We start from the raw sequence: 25,168 nt of genomic DNA, 5'->3' as shown, positions 1-25,168 counted from the left end.
TCCAGTACTCTTGCCTGCAAAATCCCATGGATGGAGGAGCCTGGTGGGCTGCAGTCCATGAGGTCGCTGAGGGTCGGACACGACTGAGCTACTTCACTTTCACTTTTCACTTTCCTGCATTGGAGAAGGAAATGGCAACCCACTCCAGTGTTCTTGCCTGGAGAATCCCAGGGACGGGGGAGCCTGGTGGGCTGCCATCTGTGGGGTCACACCGAGTCGGACATGACTGAAGCGACTCAGTAGCAGGCTGAATAAGGCAAGGCCCCCGCTCTCCTGCACAAGTTGAAACAAACACTAGATGTGATATGAACGAGATGAGGATGTGATATGGGAGCACTGAGTAGGGTGAAAGGGTCCAAGAGGGCTTCCTGGAGGAAGGGGCATTTGAGCTGAGTCTTGTCTGACAAGTGGAAATTTACCAGACCTCAAAGGTAGGAAGGAGTTCCGCCTGCAGCAGCATGTGCAAAGGTCCTGAGGAGAGTGTGAGAGTGTTTCTGGAGGAAGTGTTGTAGCACAGGACCTTGGGGTGGGGGCACTAAGTATCTATTTCCTGTGTAACGAATTACCCCAAAGCTTACCGCTTGAAGCCGTGTTTCTTATCTCCCCTTGTCTGTGTGGTAGGAGCCTGGGTGTGGTTCAGCCAGATTCTCACAACAGTGAGCCTTCCCAGGTGCTGATCATCTCAAAGCTCTGCTGGGGGAAAAGGTTTGCCCCAAGCTTATTGTCGGGGTGGTTTGAAGGACTTTGATGTCCCCAGTGCTGTTGACCAGAGAGTGCCTCAGTTCCTTTCCATAGAGCAGCTTTCAACACAGCTTTTGCCTTCATCAGAGGGAGTCCAAGACAGAGAAAGACAGAAATCGTGGTCATTTATAACCTAATCTCAGAATCAGCTGCCCATCACTTTTGCTGTATTCTACTTATGAGAAGCACTGAGCTCCTCCTTTGGAAAAAAACTGGTGTGTACCTGTACCTCTCATTGACCAGCCCTGTCTTCTCTGAAATCTACATAGACATAAGGGGAGAGGGTTATACAAGGGTGTGAAAGCCAGGAGACAAAAATCGTTTAGTCACTTCTAAAGAACTGGACATGGAACAACAGACTAGTTCCAAATAGGAAAAGGAGTACGTCAAGGCTGTATAATATCACACTGCTTATTTAACTTATATGCAGAGTACATGAGAAACTCTGGGCTGGAAGAAGCACAAGCTGGAATCAAGATTGCCGGGAGAAATATCAATAACCCCAGATATGCAGATGATACCACCCTTATGGCAGAAAGTGAAGAGGAACTAGAAAGCCTCTTGATGAAAGTGAAAGAGGAGAGTGAAAAAGTTGGCTTAAAGCTCAACCTTCAGAAAACAAAGATCATGGCATCTGATCCCATCGCTTCATGGGAAATGCATGGGGGAACAGTGGAAACACTGTCAGATTTTATCTTTTTGGGCTCCAAAATCACTGCAGATAGTGATTGCAGCCATGAAATTAAAAGACACTTACTCCTTGGAAGGAAAGTTATGATCAACCTAGATAGCATATTCAAAAGCAGAGACATTACTTTGCTAACAAAGGTCCGTCTAGTTAAGTCTATTGATTTTCTAGTAGCCATGTATAGATGTGAGAGTTGGACTGTGAAGAAAGCTGAGCGCCGAAGAATTGATGCTTTTGAGCTGTGGTGTTGGAGAAGACTCTTGAGAGTCCCTTGGACTGCGAAGAGATCCAACCAGTCCATTCTGAAGGAGATCAGCCCTGGGATTTCGTTGGAAGGAATGATGCTGAAGCTGAAACTCCAGTACTTTGGCCACCTGATGCGAAGAGTTGACTCATTGGAAAAAACTCTGATGCTGGGAGGGATTGGGGGCAGGAGGAGAAGGGGACGACAGAGGATGAGATGGCTGGATGGCGTCACAGATGTGATGGACATGAATTTGAGTGAACTCCAGGAGTTGGTGATGGACAGGGAGGCCTGGCATGCTGCAGTTCATGGGGTCGCAAAGAGTTGGACACGACTGAGCGACTGAACTGAACTGAAAGCTGCCTACCGTAAGCTGCCCCCATCCTGCAATGATTTCATGGCCTTTCCACATGCAACATACTGTTAATCCTTCCCAAGGCCCCCTCAAAAGCCTCATCCCATGAAAGCATTGGCTCAGTGTCCAGAATCGCACCATCTAAATCAAGTTCAGGTATGGATGGACGTGGTGTAGTTCCTTAAGTACAGGTCCTAGAATATTGTTACTCTGGAGCTATAGCTTTGCAAAACCAGATGGAGAAGTTCTCTGTCCCCACACACGGGACACACAGTGGTGGAACAAGCACAGGGCCATGGGTTTGGACATTCTTACTCACAAGAGGGGAAAGTGAGGCAGAGAAAAGTCCCTGGCCCATAACAATTCTGAAATCCACCAATGAACATATTGGAAGTTTCTTGATTAGTTTCAAAATCTGAGAGTATTCAGCTCTACCTTTGGTTTCTCCCTCTGAGTCGTCCTTCTGTTTTCTTCATGAAAGGAAATGTATGTTTGAAGCTTACTTTTCTTCAGCTGGCTTCCTGCTGAGAATCTGGGGAGCCCAATGACCTCTTTTTATTTTGCACCCTCTCTGTCCTTTCTGTTCCAATCTGACAGTGATACTTCTGATAACAGTGTTCTCCAAAATTTCGTGGGTCTTCTATAAATTTCATGGAGATTCACTCTATTATTACAACAAAAACCACAACTGCAAATTTCTTTGAACTGAAATTCTCTACCTTGGGTGTCCATTTGATGGCCAAGGGACAACGCTAATACTCTCCCCAGAGGCCCTACTGTTTGATCTTGAGAATCTGTAAAGCCCACCCTGATCTCTTTAAAGGGCCTTTGTGAGGCTGAATAATACTACAATCCTTTGATCTTCCTGAGATCTTAGCCACAGGTTGCACAGTCACACCCTTGGCTTTATCTCCAGACCACCTTTTCTTGACAGTGCTCAAAGCCATCTCTTAATTTTAGCATCCTTTGCTGTCTTGGGAGGATGAGAGCTTTCCAAACTATCAAATCTGGCTCCTTCCCCACCACCTTTCCCTCATTTTATCTCTCTTCTCACATTGCTGTTGTTCAGTTGCTCAGTCATGTCTGATTCTTTGCAACCCCATGGACTGCAGCACACCAGGCTTCTCTGTCCTTCACCGTCTCCTGGAGTTTGCTCAAACTCATGTCCGTTGATTTGATGATTCCATCTAACCATCTCATCTTCTATCACCCCTTTTCCTCTTGCCCTCAATCTTTCCCAGCATCAGGGTCTTTTTCAATGAGTCGGCTCTTCGCATCGGGTGGCCGAAGTATTAGATCTTCAGCATCAGTCCTTCCAGTGAGTGTTCAGGGTTGATTCCCTTTAGGATTGACTGATTTGATCTCCTTTCTGTCCAAGCATCTTCTCCAGAACCACAGTTTGAAAATTAATTCTTTAGTGCTCACCTTTCTTTATGGTCCAACTCTCATATCCATACACAACTACTGGAAAAGCCATAACTTTGACTAGACAGACCTTTGTTGGCAAAGTGATGTCTCTGCTTTTTGATATGCTGTCTAGGTTTGTCATAGCTTTTCTTCCAAGGAACAAAGATTTTTTTAATTTCATGACTGCGGTAACCATCCACAGTGATTTTGGAGCCCAAGAAAATAAAATCTGCCACTGTTTCCATAAGCAGCAAGAAGAAACCAGGTAGTACCTTCACCCCTTTGCTTAGCTATCTCTTTAGCCAGATCACAAAGTTGATGAGGCCCATGCCCTTCCATATCCCTGCAGATGACATTGTTGCCAAGGTTTCCTTCACTGCATAACAAGGGTCCCCTTTCTCCAGCTTCCAGTAAGATGTTCCTCACTTCCTTTGACCCTTTCCCAGCAGCATCCTCAAAGTTCTGGTTTCTCTAATAAGCTCCTCAGAATACTCCCAGCCTCTGCCCACCATCTGGTTCCAAAGCCATCTCACTTTCTGAGATATTTTTCATGACACTGCTTCTCTCTTAATACTAAAATCTGTGTTCATTGTCTATTTCAGTTTGTAATAATTTACTCCAAACCTTAGTGCCGTAAAACAACATGCATTATCTCAATTTCTATGGGTCAGGACCCTGGTACAGCTTAGCTGGGCCAATCATAAAGTTGCAATAAAGGTATCCATGGCAGCTGGGGAGTGATCCACTTCCAAGCTTAGTCAGTTACTGGCAGGATTCATGTCCTTGCAGGTTGTCTGATTGAGGGCCTCAGTTCCTTGCTGGGCACTGGCCAGAAGCCTCCCTGAATTCCTTGCCATGTGGACCTCTCTACAGGGTGGCTTTCAACATGTCAGTTGCTTCAAGTAAGCGAGAAAGAGAGAGAGAGGAGAGACCAGGATAGTCTTTTATAGTCTAGTCCCTTCTGAAGAAGTGACATCCTATCACTTTTTCCCTGTTCTGTTCATTAGAAGGGACTCACTCAGTCCAGCCCACACTCAAAGGGAGGAATCACACAAGGGTGTGAATGCGAGGAGGCAGGGCTCACCGGGAACCACTTCAGGAGCTGAATGTGGGCGAAAGTGCACTAACAAGGCGGCAGTGGCTGGATTATGCCACGTCAGCCTCCCGTCGGGACGCCCAGCCGCCGAAACCCCACCGCTGTCCAGCCACCGCTCAGCCAGCGGGGCAGTGCAGGAACTGGAGAGGGCAGCAGAGGAGCGGGGCTGGTACAAGGCAACCCTTATAAGCAGATGGCCTCCTGAGAGCGCTCACTGCATCGCTGCTGATCCACCCGAGGCCAAGGCCAGTTTGCAGGATCACATGACCCCCTTCTGGCCTTTAGCCAAGCTCTTTCTCTTGCCTGAGCTGCTCTTTTGTGTTTTGTTCTCTCCTTCTTTAAACCATTCATTAGAGACCAGGGCAGGCAACCCCATCCACTGGGCACTCATCACATACCAGGCTTCATTCACAGTGATGTCCCAGACATTTCATTTATTCTCCAGGTATCGTTTGTGGGTTTGTGACTAGAGGTGCAGGTGTTGTTTGTGGGTTTCTGATTGTTTGTGGGTTTGTGACTAGAGGTGCAGGTGTTGTTTGTGGGTTTGTGATTGTTTGCGGGTTTGTGACTAGAGGTGCAGGTGTGGTCTGTGGGTTTGTGATTGTGGGTTTGTGACTAGAGGTGCAGGTGTGGTCTGTGGGTTTGTGATTGTGGGTTTGTGACTAGAGGTGCAGGTGTTGTTTGTGGGTTTGTGATTGTTTGCGGGTTTGTGACTAGAGGTGCAGGTGTTGTTTGTGGGTTTGTGATTGTTTGCGGGTTTGTGACTAGAGGTGCAGGTGTTGTTTGTGGGTTTGTGATTGTTTGCGGGTTTGTGACTAGAGGTGCAGGTGTTGTTTGTGGGTTTGTGATTGGTTGCGGGTTTGTGACTAGAGGTGCAGGTGTTGTTTGTGGGTTTGTGACTAGAGGTGCAGGACAGGACAGAAGGGTGCCAGTGCTTTGTGACTTCACTCTGTGACCTCACCCTGGCCACAGACTTGATCCTCAGTCCGTCCCATAGGCCCAGAAACTGGACCTTTTGGTCCCCAAGCAGCTGATGCTTTAGTGAAGACTGAAGTTAATGCTAAGATCCCAATACTTCTGTGTGGCCCAGGGGCTAATCGATCATTGTTTGCAACTGGGATCAACTTCTCTGTTGTGGTTTGAGGGAAGCCCAATCTATATGTATGTATGTGTGTATATGTGTGCACGCACGTGTATGCATGCTAAGTCACTTTAGTCATGTCTGACTCTTTGCAACCCTATGGACTGTAGCCTGCCAGGCTCCTGTGCCCATGGAATTCTCTAGAAAAGCATACTAGAATGGATTGCCATGTCCTCCTCCAGGGGATCTTCCCGACCCAGGGATCAAATTCCTGTCTCCTGCAGCTTCTGCAGGGCAGGTGAATTCTTTACCGCTGCATCACCAGAGAAGCCCATACATTTGTGTACACATCGACGCCCATACATATTCTTTTGCCAATTTCAGAATCAGTTGGCAGATGAAGAAGACAGACAGATGAGGATTAGCCTCTCACCTTTGTTACTGATGAACCCGTTGAAGAGGAGACCTGAGTAAACTTTGCAGCCAGGGTTGAAGGAGGGGGACAGGGAGGTGGGGGAGAAGAGAGGAGAGCAGGTCAGCCCTTCCTCTAAGACTCACTTGGCAGATCAGTGATGCCTCCTCATCAGCGTAAATGCCAGGGCTGCATGAGAGAAAAGAACTCCGTGATCCTGGGACCAGCAGCATCCTATTACCGGGGAACTTACAGAAATGCACATGTTAGGCCCCACTCCCAGAAAAATGGACTCAAACTTTAGGGGTGGGACCCAGCATTCTGTGTCTGAATGAGGTCTGGGGTGATTCTGATGAAGGCTCAAAGCTGAGAACCACTGGTCTAGTCGGAGCTGCACCACCTGAAAATCTGAGCCCTAGGAATCAGTGTTCCCCTAGAATGTTTTGCCATCCTCGTCTGCCCTTCCTCCAATCTCTGAGAAAATGAATCATAGGAGAGAAGTTTCATAGCTTCCACATTTGGTTTTTAGCTGAGAACTCTCCCAGGAGGAGCAGGTGGAGGCTCCTGAAGGGAACGGCTACCCACTCCAGTGTTCTGGCCTGGAGAATTCCACAGACTGTAGAGTCCATGGGGTTGCAAAGAGCTGGACATGACTGAATGACTTTCACTTCATGAAAGGGAGGGGTGCCATGCATTTGGCATGTGCTGGCCTTGCCTCCTTCTCTTGCAGACCTTGGAGGGACCAGCATCCCCTTAGTGGGACTTGGTAAGCTCCAGAATGACTTAGCCAGAAGTGGAATGGAAGCAGGAAAGCCTCTTTGACTCCTCTTTGCACTGAGGTTTCACCATAGACTCCTTGCCAAGGCCTGTCCCTCTCCAACCGCATCTGCCCACTCACTCACCCCTCTGGTCATTCTAGCCTCCCTTCTGTCCAATATGCCAAGCCCATTCCTGCCTCAGGATCTTTGCACTTGCTGTCCTTCTACTTGAAGAGCTCTTCCCTAAGACCCTGGCAAGCCTGGCTCCTTCTTGTCCTTTATTTTTTAAATTTTTAATTAGGAGATAATTGCTTTGCATTGTTTTATTGGTTTCTGCTGGGCAGCAACACGAATCGGCCATAAGTGTGTGTGTGTGTGTGTGTGTGTGTGTGTAGATACATATATATCTCCTCTCTCAAACACAGATGTCATCTTCTCTGAACACCCATTTAAAGTGGCCGCAATCCCACTTGTCATGATTTATCTCATTACCCTAGGTTATTTTCTTCAGAGCATTTGACACTCTCAAAAAAAAATGACCTGGTGTGTTTATTTGTTGACTTGTTTACATATTTATGAGAGATCAGGGATGCTGCTGCCTCTAGCACTAGAATAGCTCCTGGTATGTCGCTGGCATAAGATTTATGTGAATATTTGCTGAATAAATGAACGAAAATGCTCTGGGAGAGAAGGTTCAGAGTGGAGTGATTCAGGCATCTAGACAGCCATGGGCCCAAAGATTTGGTCTCCTTCTTCCTGAGGGCAGAGGGCAGGGGCACACGAGTCCAGCCTTGAGGGTCTGAAGGGAATGCGGGCACCACACCAGGCTTTCCGCCTGCTTTTCCTCTCCCCCATAATCTTAGGCCCAGGCTCCCCCTCCTTCTCCCCCTCTACCCTCCCTCCCTACACTGTCATTCCATTCCAGTCATTAGAAGCGAGCAGATTCACACCCTCCTGCCGGCTTTTTCATAAAGGAATGTTAATAGAGTTAGTTTTCAGCAGGAGTACCGCAAGCCGTTGTCAAAACTCTGACTTGGCCACCCTCATTCGCATAATTAATCACACAGGAAAGCAGAACAGGGTGGCATGAAGGCTGGGGCCCAGCTCTGCAGGGGCCTTCTTCCCAGAGAAGACCGTGGTGGGCCGCACAGCCACTGCCCATCAAGAGTCCACAAACCAGGCTGGAAACGAGACAGCCTAACTGGAACCACGGCAGAGTGGTACAGGTCAGGATCTAATTAGCCCTGGGGGCCCCTCCTCCCCGTTCAAGAGTTTGGGAACAAAGGAAAAGAAATTAAACAAGTAGGGTGGAGTCTGGAAGGAGAAAGAAGGTTAAAGATGGCTCCTTTTAGAATGCAAGGAGGCTGTCATTTAATGAGTACTGTTAGTTATCTGCTGCTGTATAGCCAATTACCGCAAACTTGTTGCCTTAAAACATCCCACATTCATTATGCCATCATTTCTGTGGGTCAGAATCTCCTAATAGCTTAGCTGAGTCCACTGCTTGACATCTCACAAGGCCAAGCAAGTTCTCGAGGTGTCAGCCAGGGCTGAGTTCTCCTCTGGAGGCTCACCTGGGGAAGGATACACTTACTCTGTTCATGAGGTTGCTGCGCTAGTTTCTTGACTCTCGATTTTTTTGCTGGCTGCTGGTCTGTGGCACCTTCGGTTCCTAGAGATTCCCCACAGCCTGTTGCCACACCGGCTTTCCCAGCTTGGCCACTTACTTCATCTAGCCAGCAAAGAAGATCTTTAGAGCAAATCAACCCGCAGGATAGAATTTTACATACCATGGCATAATCTCAGAAGTCACATCCCATGTCCTCTGCCCTGGTTCTGTTGGTTGAAGGCAAGTCGCAGGTTCTGCCCACATTTCATGGGAAGGGGTCACACCAGGGTATGAACCCCAGGAGAGGGGAATCATGGAGTAGCCGTCACTCTGGAGGATCCGCCCGCAGAACCTATTGTGTGCTCAGGACCATGCCAAATGCTTTTACACGCATTACATCATTTAATCGCTAAAACCACCTGCAAGGCAGGCATCATCCCCTTTGTGCAGATGAGAAATCTGAGACAGACGGGGGAGAACTTACTGGCCCAAGGTCCTGCCAGTGATCGAAACCACTTGTGTCAGGACACTAAAGCTAGAGGCTAGAGTGTCAGCATCTTTACAATGAGGAGCAAGGGCCCGAGGGAGGGAAGGGAAGAGGCGAGCAAGAAGGTTCTTGCTATGAGGCTTAAGACCAGGAGAAACAATGGCTGTGGCTTTCAAGTTGAGAAAGAAGAAAACTGACAGTCTCAACTTTGCCAGTGAAGCAGAAAATGAGGGTGTCTCCTGAGACACTGGAGGTTGGGCTGGAGGGGGAGCAGAGCCAAGTTGGAACAGCAGCTTAGGGAATGGGAAGGGGGGATGGGAAAATTTGCCAGCCCGAGTACAAGTTTGCTGAGGAGGAGAAAGCTGCTTCCTCTGGGCAGACTTCAGCACTTGCCTTGGTAGTGGTCCTCAGTCCCGCCGCCCTTAGCTCTTTGTGCAGTCTATTGCAGGCCTGGGGTTTATGCCTGTGTCCAGCCTCCCGTGAAGGCAGGAACTCAACAGTAGACTGCATTGGGCCACCTGGTCCCCAGCACAGGGTCTGGCCCAGGGGAGCCCTTCATAAATAATTCGGCCTGATTCCAGACCCTGAATTTCTAAGTCACTCCACCATGTTACTTCTTACCCTCTAAAGGGTGAGAAATGACCCAGTTTGAAAAGACTATCCAAAATATGTATTTTTACTTTTGTTCCATGAGGAAAAGTTTAAACAACAGCAGGTTACAAAGATACAAATCCACCATGGAATAGGGGCTAGAGGTAGAATTAGGGAAGTCTGTTGCGTGCATGACCTGGCAACAAAAGCAGCAGTTTTGCGGTCTCTCTGCTATCAGAAGTCAAGGACCATTTCAAAACAACCCATATCAACTTAGATTGGCAGGAAACGTTGCCCACAGTGTATTGCCGCCTGGAAAATACAGTTAGACACAGTGCAATCCCATTTGTATTCAAGGACCAGTCTTGACTCATTTTAAGTGGCAGAAAACCTAACTCATACCATCTTAGATAAAAACTAAAACATGTGGGCTTATCTTCACTCAAAGAGAAGCCAAAGGGACTAACATTTTGGCCTAAGAATGAGGCAAATGACTGCCTACAGCCCCCAGGACAGCATCCTCCCCTAGGACTCCTTATACAAGTCCTGAGATCCACTCTGATTGGACCAACTTGGATCACGTGCCCACCAGTGAGCCAATCACTGTGTCCAGTCTTGATCAGGATGGAGGTGGTGTGCTGTGAGCAGGAGGAAAAGAAATGGGTTCTGAGTGATCATAAAGGCAACAAGTGTCCACCCTGTGAGTTATGCTTGCGTCCACAGAAGATTCACCCAGTAGATGCCCATGAAAATGTCGAGAAAAGGGTTTTCTTCAGCTCATAGTACTCAGGCAGAGTCAGATAAGCTATTTTTGTAAAATCAACCTCAAGCTTCACCCTAGTGAATAGAACGGGGACCACCCCTGAGGTCTCATCCTTGCCCACAAATAGTATCTAAGACTTCCTGGAGGACGAGTTCTGGAATCCCTGAAGACACTGACTCCCCTGAGGCCCACCTGTTAACTCCAGTTTCCCACCCTCTGCTGGGGCCTGAATTGGAAACCTGGCCTGGACATCAGGCCCTTTGCCCTCCTGGTGAGGAGGGCAGTAGGTCTGGATATTGGGCACTGCACTCTGTGAGCAAGGTCCTCCACCCCGGAGAACCGCTTGGGACCCAGATGCTCCTACCCCTAGGACTCCTAGCTTCTGTACACCTGGAGACCCCCAAACCCCACCCCACCTGCGCAAGCCAAGCGCAGCAAACACTGGCCACACACCTCTTCAGACACTGTAGCTGCTTCTCCCACACCCAGCCCCTCCCAGGGTCAGTTCCCAAACCCCGCTCTCGACTCCACCTTGCCACTCACTCGTTTCCCAAAGTGGCCGCCGTGGCCACTCTAACACCGAACACAAGACCAGAGACAGGCATACCACGGAATGGCCCTTTATTTCTAGTTGGATCCGTCGGTTGTGTCTGACTCAGCTTGCTCGAGCCCTCTGCACTGGTTCGTAGCTGACTCTTGCAAGCGCGTCTTCCGGGGCTTGAATTGATTACGGTAGACGCTGAGTTCCTCTCGGTACTTAGCTCTCAGGAGAGCTGCCCTTTGTTCGTAGGGCTGCTTGTCTACATCCGTCTTTGCAGACCACATCTTCCCCGAGGCCTTGGCCACCTGTACCACTGACCAGCTTGGGTTCTCACTCTTGAGCTGGGCGTAATGATCTTGGCAGAAGAGTAGGAAGGACGATGGAGGCCGTCTGGGTGCGTGGGGGTCCCGCTTTCTCCTTTTCTTCCTCCTGCCTAGGTAATTCATCATCTCTTCTTGGTATCGGGCTTTGTCGAGCTTGGCCAGGGCTTCATATTTGGCCTTTTCATGCTTTGAGATGGATCTCCATTTTTCCGAACACTTTCTAGAAAACTCTTTAAAGCCAAGGTAGGTATTGGGCTGCTGCTCCTTGAACTTGTTTCTGTAATTCAGCAAAAAGTGGATGTAAGAAGAGACATTTGCCTTAGGCTTTAGGTGATCTCTTTTTCCCATGTTCATAAATTCATTTTCTTTTCTGGACGCAATAATTTGAACAGCAGAGACCTTTGTCCCCCACACTCCAGAAGTACTTAGTAGCTGCTCTGCTGGCGGTGAAATTTTCTGTCTGTCTGAGCTGTGGGCAGGGGTCAGCCTTTTCAGTGGTGGTGGCATTGTTGGGTCAGAGGGGACTGTGACGTCACTCACAGGTCAGCCACTCCAGGCCAGTGCTGGTGGCATTTGCATACAGGTGCTCTTATTGGTTGGCTACTTGGAGGTCACATTCGCTTCCTGTGGAAGATGATGGGTTATCCAGGGAAGGCTCTAGAGCAACCGTACCCCCTGCAGTCTTTCTCCCTGGCTTCCTGGGGGCAGCGTGCTAGGCTCAGGTGGGGAGCTCTCCATCCTTTGGATGCAGTAACGAACCACAGGGTCTGCCTTCCTCGCCGTACAGTTGTCAAGATGCCTCCTCAACCTTTCCAAAGACAGCCTGGAAATAATGAACATGAGGAGGTGGATGGCTCCAGAGCTGTCATGATAAAATGTGAAGTTTTTCCGTTTGCCTTGAACAGGGGCAGCTCCTACCATACAAAGAGTTTAGTAGTAACTCTAAAAATAATCAGGTATGACAGCTGTGCCTCGGTTCCTGTCAGGACAAAGTTACCTAAAATAAAACCCAAGCACTTGGCCTCTAAGTCTGAACTCTTCCTTTCTCTGAAATGAATTGGGTGGGGATGGGGTTGGGGATTGGAGAAGAAGGGAGGAGAACCTTAAGGTTTTACTAATATTACACCAGAGCCCATGAAAATGAGATAGAAAATCCTTGGCCTAACAGGAGGCTCCCTGTTCTCATCCCAGGGGTCCCCGTTTCTTGGGGTTAGAGCGCAAAGCTCTAGCAGCTACACTCAACCTAGTCAGCTTCTGGCGTTTTGGAAAAAAGCTGCAAATGTTCCAGTAGTCTTCCAACTGGAGGGAAGAGAAAAGAAGAGTGCCATTTCTTGACCTTTGGACACTGCAGGGTACTTCCTTGAATGGTCATGGAGTTGCTATGATTCAGGGGTTGTTGATAGAACCGAGTTTACGGGGCTAGAACACTGAGCCTCATTAACATAAACATTAACATATTTAAGGTGGAACAGCCACTAACAGGCTGGAGTCTGGATCTGAACCGATTAGCCCAGCTCAAACCTGTGCTGCATCGCGCCTGCCCAGGTACTGCGGCCTTGGTGGCCGGGGTCTGGGTGCCTGGCCTCAGCAGCTGAGCCTGGCAAACTTGCCTCAGACTAGACCACCACATTTTTTAAAATTATTTTTATTTATTTATTTGACTGTGTCGGTCTTAGTTGCAGCGCGTGGGCTCTTTCTAGTTGTGGTGTGTGAGCTCAGTTGCCCCACAACATGTGGGATCTTAGTCCCCCGGCCAGGGATTGAACCTGAGTCCCCTGCATTAGAAGGCAGATTCTTAACCACTGGACCATTAGGGAGGTCCCTAGAGCACATTTTGGATTTTTGCCAAGACTTTTCCCAGGACTCCATGACTGACTGCAAGTTCCGTCTTATGTAAAATTGGCTAGAGTCTTCAAGCCTAATTCCTAGCCCCAAATTGCAACACGGTATAGTTGGGCTACTTCAGCCAGTCCCTTCCCAAGCCTGTGATGTCTCATCTGTGGGATCAGCAATGTGGAGTCAATGTGTTCTACTGGCCAGGCAGCATCATCCCAGTGACTTGCTGTAATTTTGTGGCTGGAGTGGGAGGGCTGTAGGATGCCAGATGCCAGCCCCAGCAATCCAGGCCAGCAGTGGGGGCAGAGAGGTCTGGCCTGTGGGAACAGGTTACTCTGGGGACACTTCTTAGTCTAGGGAGCTTTTTTCCCACTCTGGTTCTTTCTCCCAAGGCTAGAGGTTGGCTCATCTGTTTGCTGGACTTTAGTGGATGGGTTGTGAAGAAGAGCTTGTCTAATGTGCATACATGTTCCTCAGGTTCAGCTCAGATGCACCAAAGACCCCAGCAGCTTATCTCTGTCTCCGTTCACAACCTTCTACCCGTCACCATCAGGCTAAGATCTAGAAACATCAGCCCCATGATAACTGTCTGCCAGAGCCCAGCAGATCTAGGAAGAGAAGGGAGTGTGGCCTTTGGTGGTGGGGCCACACTCCCAACTTGGCTGTGTGAAGCGGGGGACTCCTTTGTCTGGTGGAGCCTCAGGAAGAATAAATGCACCTGACTTTCTCAACTGATGCCATGTGCACGGGTATCTGAGGTTTGTTCCTTTCCATCTTTCCTGCCTGCTGCTTGTCCTGGGAAGCTGACCCATATGGACCATATCAGTGGCTCCTGTGCCCTCCGGCTTCCATTTCAGTTTGGCCAATGGGACCCCGACAGGCAATCACGGAGGGAGGGATCTGGCTCCCTCCCTGCAGGGTTGCCTGGAGCTGGCACTTCATCCCTGGGCTGTAAGTCTTGACTCCTCTTAAGCATCCTCTCTAAATGACTCTCTCCTTGCAGCTTCCCTGTCCTGCCCCCTCCAGCTGAGGGGGTAAGAGCTCCACCTTTACTAGCCTCTGAGGCCTCTGCTCTCCCCTGTGGCTTTCCAACACCTTGCCCTTCCCTTGGTAAATAGCCGCTTTGTTAAACACTCCTCAAATTATCCTGATTTGAGTGGCCATCTGTTGCCTGCTGGGCCCCTGACCTGTATGCCATGCTTCTAACCTTCCACATGGACAGCAAACAGCCGTGGAGGTGGAGAAATAAAGCAAGCACGGGCATCCCTCCAAAGCAGAAGGGTGTGGAGCTCTGGAGGCCTGTGTGCTGGGCAGTACCACAGTGGAGAAGGGCCTGCAGGGGCTGCTGTGCCAGCCAGGAGCAGGCAGGACAAGGCCATGTGGCTTAGGAGGAAGTGTCTAATGTCCTTTGTATTATGAGATGACCTCCAGACAGGGGCGCTGCTCTGGAGGCCACGTGCAGGCTTTATGGGCCACACATTTTCTGTTGCAAGTTAGTTTTCAACTCTGCCGTCATAGCTCAAAAGGAGCCAGAGACCACACCCAAACGAATGAGTGGCTGTGCCCAAATAAAACATCACAAGCACAGGCGGTGTGGGCTGAGGGTCATAAGCCTGACCACTCCAGTCTAGAGATGTGAGTTCAGTATTTGCAGACTTTTGGATTGCAGTCTACAATAGGAAATGTATTCTATAAGTAAGTAAGCATCAGTTGCTCGGTCGTACGCGACTCTTTGCGACCCCATGAACTGCAGCCCACCAGGCTCCTCTGTCCATGAGATTTTCCAGGCATGAATACTGGAGTGGGTTGCCATTTCCTTCTCCAGGGGATCTTCCCAACCCAGGGATCGAACCTGGGCCTCCTGCACTACAGGCAGGTTCTTTACTGACTGAGCTACAAGGGAAGCCCGATGTATTCTATACCATGACCCATTCATGTACACGCAGACAGTGCCGCTAGTGGGTGCTTCTGTTCTAAGCACATCACCTGCATCGTCTCGTTTCATCCTTGTGACCACCCTGCGTGGGAGGTGGGGGTAGGGGTGCTATTTTTGCCCCCATTATAAAGTCTCTGAGCACATAAAGTTTTCAGGAAAAAAAAAAGTTTTATGAAAATAAACTAGTTACGTGTGTGATGTACTCTTTTCTTTTCCATTCTATACTCTTGTAACCTGCTCTACTTTCTTTTCTTTTCTAAAATGCACCCCTGGGACTTCCCTGGCCGTCAGGTAGCTAAGACACTATGCCTTCTGATGCAGGGCACACAGGTTTGATCCCTGGTCAGGAAATTAAGATCTTGCATGCTACGTGGCCTGGCCAAAAATAAATAAATAAAAATAAAATGCACCCCACAGTCTGATCTTGTGAATGGGTCACAATCCAGGGATAGATTTGAAAATCACTTGTGTAGGCAGGCTGGGATGGAGCCCCCACCTCAGAGGCTGTGAGAGCCTCTTCACTCAGCAGTGATAACATGAAGTGGAAAGAGCATGGCCTCTGGAGCCAGACAGACACCGAGCTCCAACGCAAGCCTTGCCACATAGCAGCTGGGGGACTTTTGGCAAGTCTGGGTTGTTAGAGTCTTGGCTGGATGTGGAGTGAAATGATCAAGGTGAGGATTAACTGAGAGGATGGGAGTAGCGTGTCTGACACGGCCCCTCCCCTGCAGTGTGGGCAGGACTTGGGACTGACTTCTAACCAGTAGTGTATGGACAGGGACAGGTGACATCTTTATAGTGGAGGAAGGGGGCAGATGCTCCAGTGACCAAGGATCCACCTGAAGGCTCTTGGTAATAGACCAACTGATTATTACACCCGCCTTCTACAATGTGATAAAAGCATCTCACCCAGTGGTATTCTTCCCCCAAATCCATAATCCTGGTGTAATCAGGAGGAAAATATCAAAACCCAAATTAAAGGTCAGTCTGCAAAATACTTGATCAGTACAAAAGTGTCAAAGTCTTGAGAAAACAAGGAAAGCTTGAGAAACTAACAGACTAGAGGAGATCCTGAGACAGTGACTCCGTGCCCAAGAAATACTGGACTGGATCCTAGAGCAAAAGGAGGCCTTGGTGGGAAACCTGGGGGAGATGAGGATGAAGTCTTCCACTGAACCAATAGCGCTGCACCAGTGTGGTTTTGCTACATGGCCCATGGTTTCATGTAAGATGCGAGTTTGGGGAGAAGCTGGGGGAGGGGTACACAGGACATTTCTGTACCGTCTTTGCTATTCGGTTTCATCTCCCCAGCTGATAGGAATGTGTGCCCAGGGTTGAGGCACCCTGCTCTTTTTTTTTTTTTTTTTTTTTTTTACTTCATTTTACTTTACAATACTGTATTGGTTTTGCCATACATTGACATGACTCCACCACGGGTGTACATGCGTTCCCAAACATGAACCCCCCTCCCACCTCCCTGCCCATAACATCTCTCTGGGTCATCACCGTGCACCAGCCCCAAGCATGCTGTATCCTGCGTCGGACATAGACTGGCGATTCGATTCTTACATGATAGTATACATGTTACAATGCCATTCTCCCAAATCATCCCACCCTCTCCCTCTCCCTCTGAGTCCAAAAGTCCATTATACACATCTGTGTCCTTTTTGCTGTCTTGCATACAGGGTCATCATTGCCATCTTTCTAAATTCCATATATATGTGTTAGTATACTGTATTGGTGTTTTTCTTTCTGGCTTACTTCACTCTGTATAATCGGCTCCAGTTTCATCCATCTCATCAGAACTGATTCAAATGTATTCTTTTTAAGGGCTGAGTAATACTCCATTGTGTATATGTACCACAGCTTTCTTATCCATTCATCTGCTGATGGACATCTAGGTTGTTTCCATGTCCTGGCTATTATAAACAGTGCTGCGATGAACACTGGGGTACATGTGTCTCTTTCAATTCTGGTTTCCTCGGTGGAGGCACCCTGTTCTTAATCCTTCTCCGGGAATCCTAGGAGCACCTTTTACCCTCACTTGCAGCAGTTGTATGCTCCTGGCAGATCTCATCACAGCGTTTCTCTAATTTGGGGGCAAGCATCAGCTTTGGGGAACTTTAAAAATCCCAGGTCACAACAGCAACCCAAAAAAGTAGTTGGCAGAGGCACGTGGTAACTGCCGTGATGCGCTCTCCTGCCTCCCCTGCCGCGGTTCCTCCTGGGGGGTGAGGATCCATGCTGCTCTTGCCCTCTGAGCAAGGCACTTGTGGCACGTGGAAAACTGGCTCCACAAAGAGGTCCATGTCCTAAGCCCCAAAGCCTGTGAATCTATTACCTCCCATGGCAAAGGGAACTTTGCAGATAGGATTATGTTAAGGGTTTGGGGATGGGAAGATTATCCTGGATTATCCGTGTGGGCCCGATGTAATCACATGGGTCCTTGTAAGAGGAAAGCAGGGGCTTCAGAGTTAGAGACCGAGATGCGATGACAGACGTAGAGGGTCAGAGAGACTTGGAGAGGCGGCACCGGTGGCTTTGAAGGTACGGAAAGAGACCACAGGAGGAGAAACGAAGGTGACTTTCTAGAAGCTGGCAAAGGCAAGCCAACAGATTTCACCTCGAAAGCCTCCGGAGAGAGTGCAGCCCCACAGACACCTTGACCTTGGCACAGCGATGCCCACTTTGACTTCCGGAATCGTCAGAAAATAAATCTGTGTTGCTTCAAGCCACTGAATCTGCAGTGATTTGTGAAAGCTGCACTAGAAAATGAACATGGTTATCTTTCGCACCCAGCTAGAGGTCCGTGACTATCCCGGTGCTATTCTAACCCCTGCTTGTGTTAATAAAGATGAGAAATTTATGCCACTGCTGATTGGATTAGTTGAGGGAGCAGGGAGCGTGATCTACTCAATTTTACACACTTCTTCACTCACTGGCTGACTCATTAAGTCACTAATTCACTCATTGGCTTACCAGTTAATTCACGCTTACAGCCTTTCAGTTCATTCACTCACCACTCATGTGCACACACGTGCACGCACACACACACACACGCACACACACACACACACACACCCTCAATCAGTGGCTGTGAGTTGCTGGAGCAGTGTGACTGCTGCTTTCATGGCGGTTAATGAGCAATGTTTGAGGGACGGATATGTTTCAGGAAGGAAGGTGGTGGTAGAGAGAAGCATCTGCCACTTCCTGGAAGCCAGATGGCGAAGGAGGCAGGGTCGTAGGTAGATCTAGGCTCTTTGGTGCTGACCTCATGCCAAGCAATGTTATTCAATCATATGTGACTGTGATAGTTCAATAAAAATGATGATAATGCTTTAGGTAGATCACCTCCAAAAGCCCAGAGAGAAAATTATGCCCATGCATACTTCATAATGTTGGTTTCTTAGGTTGATACATGAATCATAGTTATGTAAGATGCTCATATTAGGGGGAGCTGGGGGAGGGGTGTCCAGGAAATTTCTGTACTGTCTTGGCAACTATTCATATTTCACAGCAATGAGAGGAAGAGTCAGTTCTCACACTCAAGTTTGTTTGAAGTCTGTGTGTTTAGCCTCTGCTGGTGGTCTAGGAACTTCCTTGAGGCCAGGGAGAAGGCGGAGCTGGGAAGGAATAAGGCCAAGTATTACAGGAGGGGAGCAGGTGAAAAGAGAAGGTGTCAACATCTCAGCACTTACGGAGCTCAGGGAGACTTTTCCCGTCAGGTGGATCCTTATTGCAGACACATCTGGTGAGGTTATCTCCAGGTCATAAGATGCCCTGAGTCCAGCAGGTGGACTGACATAGATGGCTGAACCCTACCAGCATCTGCATGTACACACAGAGCCTGGGTCCATTTCCCGGGGCCGAGGCTGGCCAAAGCCAAGTACAGGGTCAGCATCCAGCCCAGTGGACTATGTGGACAGGAAATGGGACAGGTGATCAGGTGTAAGAATAGGGTCGGCGTGGTGGGGGCAGGCATCCCTGCTCACCTTTGGCTGGATGCAGCAAAGGGGGAGACGATGAGATCTAGAACAAGACCAAATTTGGGGAATTAATCCCCCAGCCAACTGTGGGTACCTCTCGCTGGCCTTGACAGAAGCCCTTCCTGACACCTGGAGTAAGAAGCCTGGCCCCTGTTTCCATCCAAGCCCCTGCCTCTTCCAGCCACAGTGCCTGGCTACCTTCTTTCAAGCACACTCCTTCTTTGGGAGAGTGGTCCCCAAAGTCAGTCCTGGGGGTTCCAGCAGGAGCCCATGCCCCAGACCCCAGGAGTGGACACATTCCCCAGCTAGACTACTCAGAGGCTCCCAGTAAGCTTGTTCTAACTGGACCCAAGGGAAGAGATTATCTCTCTGGAGGTGAAGTCAGGAGGGTAAATCAGGGAGCTGGTAATTGTGGCCGTAGTGCCAGCCTCTAGTCTGCCGTCTGCAAGAGTGGAAGAAGCCAGCAGACAGAGTACAGCAGAGATGGGCCCAGAAAGAGGGGCCCATGGCATCTGAGTCATTGGATCTGCCATCCCTGGAGCCAGCTATGGTGTGACGACAGCCCCCAGTAATTTCTTCCCTGCCCCAGTCTGATTTGGTCTGGACTTCGGCCACTTGAAACCATGAATATAAGGCATCAGCTTAGGTGTGATGGGGGTGAGTGATATAACCCAGGAACCCTTCCCTCCCCCATTTCCAAGGCTTCCTTCCTGTCTCCTTCCTCTCCCCTGTCTCCTTGTGTCTGCTCTACTGCCGGGGTCCAGCCCCAGTGGATCCAGGGAATTCGAAGGGTGGACAGCGTTGGCGTGAGAAAAACTTATTTATTGATTGATATAAGAAATATAAGATTAGATTAGGAAGAAATAGTGTAGTAGGAGAATTAAGTGGAGGAAGAGGGCTGAATAACTTGGATTATGCGGAAGACCAATAAAATTCCAGACAAGGAATTTGCACCATCTACGTTGGGCCACCGGCGCTCGCTTGAATATCTAAGGGTGCCTCACCTTAGGCTCCCTTTCGCGCAGGTCTTAACAGCCAGGGCAAGTAAGAAGACTTGGCGAGCCTCCGTGCCCCAGATGGGAATTCAGCCTGAAATTAGAGTGAAGAGGAGAGGAAAGAGAGAGAGACATGGGGGAAACCAGTCCAGCAACTAGCTCTGGCCCCTATTATTCAGAAGGCCTTTTATACTTTTGATAAAACATGGGGATCAATGGGTAACACAAAGTTGTGCAGCGTTAGCAGTCCAGACTCTTATCAAAACCAGGCTTCTCTCTCTGCATACCTAATTGTATACACAAGTCTTAGGTAATTTACATCATCTTCCAGCCAAAAGGGCCAATTAGCATTTTACAACCTTTTTTCTGATAAGGGTTTGTTAACTAGAAGACTTATTTGTTTTGATCTTCCCGAAGTCTGGTGCCACTCTCAGAAAGCACTAAATAAAGTTACATTCTTACACAGCAAAGATACAGCAACTTATAACAAATAGAGGGAGTACAGTGATTTACAGCAAAAGAGAAGCAATTAACTCAAAAGTCTAGTGTTGCTAACATCAAAACTACTATGTATCTTTTTCTGCATCCTGCTTACATTGAGTAGCATCCTTCCAGGTGCCTAAAAGATAAAGAATATGGAGGTCTGGCAGCAATCCTTGAGCCAACAGTGAAAACCCGTCACCAATATGATTTTTAACTCTTTAGAAAAGGCTCTGTATCTTTAAGATGCTTTTAAGCTTTGTGCCTGTCGCAGTTGGGGGCTGTAAGCAATTCACAGGCTGTAAGAAGTCTGGGGAACCTGTTAAGCAAGCTAGAGAGCTATCAGAGGGGGTTTTAACTGAAACATCCCTTTCAAATGCAGAAGACTAAAGCCCTGAGTTGACTTTTTCCAGAGAATATCAGAAGAGTGGAAAAGCAGAGTACAGAGGCCGGCAGATTCTCATTTTGGGGGGCGTGGATGCTCAGGAAAATTCCAGGGGGAAAACCATCAGAGCTCTTGTTGCATGACCTTGTCACGGGTAGAATTCCTCACACTGGCTCCTGGCACTCTACATCATGGCCGGGTCTCTGGTTTGCTGTTCAGAGAGTATATGGACAGCATTGGCACCTCTTGGCCCGTCCATCAGAGTGAATGTTTCTTGAGCATTTAATACGCACCACATCCTGTACTGAGAGCTTGTAAGCCCATTATCTCACGTAGACCACCTAGAGTTCTATGAGCAGGGTGCTGTTATCCATATTAAATACATGGGGAGACTGAGATGCAAAGCAGGTCAGTTACTAGCCCAGAGTTAGACAGCTGGGAAGTGTAGAGCTGAGACTTGAACCCAGATAAGTGCCTTCCAGGGCCCACATGCTTAACTCTGCCCCAAACTGTGCTGGATTCAGTAAATGTTAGTTCCCTTGCTGCACGGAGCTATGACCTGGCCACGAATGATGGTTGCTGTGTCTTGGAGGCTCAGCAGGAGTTTATGAGCGTCATCTTGAATCACCGCAGTCACACTGTAAGATGCACCCTGTGGAAAGAGAGGCTCAGAGAGGGAAAGCAACATCCTCTAGGTCACAGAGCCCATGCATGTGGTGGCAAAATGAGAATCCAGCTCATCTGACTCTAGGACAGCTTCCTTGCTGACCTTAGCATCGCAATCCCCAGGACAGTTTAGCCCACCCATTCTCCAGCCACCTGGGACACTCACTCCCTCAGCTATGGCTTCAGAGCTGCTGAACCATCAGGCGGGGCTGGCTAGCTGCCTCGTGGAGGAGGAGAAGGAGCGTTGAGGATGCTCAGACTCAGAATGGCAGTCGAGCGGCAGGCAAAGGCTGGCGTGGGAGTCTCCTCCATCAGCTATCTGCAAACATTGCCTCGGGATGAGAAGCATTATCCAAATGTAATCCCCAGAGGCCTCTAGAAGGCAGGCATTGCCTCCCTCCCTGGAATGAGGGCAGGTCCCTTCTCCCGAGTCCTGTCTGCAGTGACAGGCAGAAGCTGGGCAAGGCTGAGGAGGCAGAGCTGATGGAGGCCAGGCTGGGGCTGCCGGAGGTGGCGGGGGGAGGTGACCGCCAAGTGTCCTGGTGACACTGGGGGCCACAGAGTGGCCCTACACGTGCTATCACCAGAGTAAATGTGGGCATCCTTATTCCCCAGGGAGATGAGGCCAGGCTGTGCTGGGGTCTGCTTAGTCCCCCAGTGTTCTCTGGAGTGTCACGTTCAAGGCACTGACCCCATCTTCTCTCTTCTCAAATCTAAGCAAGGGAGTAAAATAGTTCCCATTTGCAAGACACCTACTGTGTGTCAGTAGTCCTGGACACATTATATGCAAGAGCACAGGTATCCCATTGCACAAATGGAGAAACTGAGGCTCAGAGAACTGCCAGCACATGCCTACATTTCACAGCTACTTAACTGTTGAGCCCAGATTCAAATACAGGGAGAGACGGAGACTGGAACCAGGAAGGAGAGAAGGTCTAGGTAGCATGTGAGCACGCCTTGGTCACCAAGCTCCTGAAGCCAGTGCCCTGTTCCTGGGCCAAGCCTGGCGGGAGCTGACTTTAGCATCTTCAGGTATGGGAGCCATCAGGTCTCCAGGCTGGATCTCAGGTCTATCTGCAGCAACAGAGACTTGAGCTGGGGGCAGGGAGTGGTCACCTTGGGGGCCAGGGCCCAGACCTCTCTTAGATTGTGTCCCAGTCAGACCAGAGCACATGCGGATGGAGGCGTCCAGACGTACGAGGCTTAGGACATCTTATAAGAGTGATGCAATGAGGTGGGAGAGGCAGCAACAGAGGTGGGAGAGATGACGCTGGAACACGCTTTTCCCCAGTCTCTACCAGGAGAGCCAAGCCTGTGGGGCCTTCTGTAACCAACATGCGTGTAGAGTCCCATCAGCTGATCGGTCCAGTGTGGGTCACATGGCCAACCCCAATCCATCCAGCTATGGCCCAGGGCCACACAGCTGCCCCTTCCAGGAGCTGTGGGTCGAGGGAAGGAGACTGATCGTCAAAGCTTCTACTCAGAAAAGAGTAGAGCTGCCCGATTTAGAGCTGGAGACAGAAAAAGAGAGTTGAGCATCCCCTGAGAAGCTGTGGGGGATTCACCACGAGCCCTCATGCCCAGATCTTGGTACCCAGCACAAGTTCCCATCTCCAGACCCAACCCCATTCTGTTCACGTTAGCCTCAAGGGCACAGCCTCTCCCCAGAGGCAGGAGAACCCTCACCAGGAAGCCATGCCCAATGGGGAGCTGAGCTAGGGGTAGAAGGAACTGACACCCCAAGCCAGTCCCCGGACGTTCTCAGTGTGCTCCTCGCTCATCCCACAGCCCATCGCGATGGCACTCTCATCCCAGCAGCAAACACAGCCAGGGGTCCTGTCCCCCAGCCCTCGGTGGCTCAGCCACATGCCTTCCAAGGACCGGAGCGTCTGGAGGAAGTGCATTTCCCTGCTGTAGTTTGTGTGGGTCGCTGGAGCTCACAGTCAGCTGAGCAGAGAAGAACCCTGGTAATTTGTCGAGTTTATTGAGTTGCTTTTGGGGAAGAGAGCACATTTGCCCACGTCGATTACCAGACTCCACTGTTGCTGCACCGGGGCCGTGTCACCACGAGAAAAGCTTCCCCAAAAGGTACCAGCAGCTGCCAGGAGCCTGCGGAGCACAGCGAGGTCTGAGGGGCTGAACAGGGAGCAGCACATCTCCATGGGGGACCAAGATGAAACCTGCCTGCCCCCGAGCCGCTCCCCAGTGTCCCCAGGCTTCCCTGCCCATCTGCCTTTTCCTCTGCTGTCCCCACCTGTGCCTGCTGCTTCCTCCAGCAGGACCTCATTCATTCTTTCAGTCATTGAGTCAAGCGTTCCTTTTTCCGGTGAGCAGCATTTCCTGAGCCCTTCCCGTGTGTCAGGCACTCACGAAGTACTGAGAGAACTAAGTGAGAAGGAAATAGCTCCTGTCTTCAGGGAGCTCGCAGCTTTGTGGGGAAGCAGATTCTTGTGTGATGTGTGATGAGACAAGCGCTCTGATGGAGAAAGTGCAAGGATTCTTTGCAAGAGAAAATGAGATACCCAGGAGAAGCCCACCAGGCTTCCTAGAGCCAGTGGCTATAAGATGGCCCCGGGGGGGTCGAAAGGAAGTAGCTAGAAAAACGATGGGGGTGCGTCAAAGTAGACAGGGAGAGTTTGGCCAGGAGGTGAGCTCTTGGTCTTTAGAAACACTAAGAACAGACCTTGACTGACCCTGTGTCCAGAATGCTGGAGCTGGAATTTGTGCCTTGCCAGGCAGCGGGCCTGGGAGGCCTCTGAAATTCTCCGAGTTCTGAGGCTAGCTGTTTCCGGGGAATTCCCTGGCTGTCCAGTGTTTAGGGCGCCACGCTTCCACTTCAGGAGGCCCAGGATCCATCCCTGGTCAGGGACGATCCCATCTGCCTCTCCATGTGGCCAAAAACAAACACAAAAGACTAGCTGACCCCATTCTCTTGATCACAAAGGGGACAGCATTCAAAAAGATGCCCCCGGACTTCCCTAGTGGTCCAGTGGCTAAGATTCCACACCCCCAATGCAGGGGACCTGGTCAGGGAACTAGAGCGTCTAAGAGTCTGCATGCCACAGCTAAGACCTGGTGCAGCCAAGTACATAAATAAAACAAGTATTTTTTAAAAAAGAAAAGATACTTCACTGTGGAAAGCAAGAGATTGCCATCTGCATGATCTCTCATTCATTCAATCATTCACAAAACTTGCGCCATAAGTGCTTGTACCCTCTCCCCCCAGGCAGCTCCCGGGGTTGCTGGCACTCTCAGGCTTGACAGACCTTCCTCCTCGAGGCCCCACGGCACTCCCAGCACCCGCTGCCTGAGGGCCGACTCCCACCCCCACCTCCAACGCCTGCGCACCCGACGCTCCCACCAGCTGAGCCTGGGATTTTCTGAGAATCGGATAGGTTCGTTGCCAGCTCTCTTGGTGCCAGTCATACTTGTTATTGTAATTATGTGACTTAAATTAAACATCACATAAACTGATGAAATATGAGTGTGAAAGGAAGTAGAGTTGCGCCTCTAGAAACTAAATTGAATGCTTTGGCATAGTTCCATGAAGGAGAAGCTCTGAAAAGAACTGCTTCCTAAATATTAGGTGTGAATGAGGGAGAGAACAGCATGCTGCTGAACCGATTCCATCAGGGTGGGGACCAGGCCTGTCTTGCCCGCTGCTGCATTCCCAGGGCTTAGCACAATGCCTGGCACATCGCAGGTGCCCCATAAATATGTGTAGACTGGATGAGCGGTGGCAAAATTGAAACTGGTGAGTGATGCCTTGTGGGTGGGGTTTATATAAG

At 49.6% G+C, this 25,168-nt stretch overlaps 2 protein-coding genes across 2 annotated transcripts in view; one reads left to right on the top strand and one right to left on the bottom strand.

The window, feature by feature from the left end:
* Nucleotides 1-25,168, top strand: part of CSMD2 (CUB and Sushi multiple domains 2) — a 616,901-nt gene that overhangs the window by 241,598 nt on the left and 350,135 nt on the right. The window lies entirely within an intron of this gene.
* Nucleotides 10,837-11,556, bottom strand: HMGB4 (high mobility group box 4). Its single transcript, XM_005678734.1, has one exon. It carries the CDS (start codon nucleotides 11,448-11,450, stop codon nucleotides 10,860-10,862), a length of 591 nt encoding a protein of 196 aa, XP_005678791.1. The 5' UTR covers nucleotides 11,451-11,556; the 3' UTR covers nucleotides 10,837-10,859.

The sequence above is a fragment of the Capra hircus genome, chromosome 3, assembly GCF_001704415.2.
Source record: "Capra hircus breed San Clemente chromosome 3, ASM170441v1, whole genome shotgun sequence".
In the NCBI taxonomy this organism is placed as follows: Eukaryota; Metazoa; Chordata; class Mammalia; order Artiodactyla; family Bovidae; genus Capra; species Capra hircus.
This window is presented reverse-complemented; position numbering and strand designations above follow the sequence as displayed.

Coding starts and splice junctions, on each gene's coding strand:
- HMGB4 (XM_005678734.1), bottom strand. CDS start 11,450: ATGAACATGGGAAAAAGAGATCACCTAAAGCCTAAGGCAAATGTCTCT.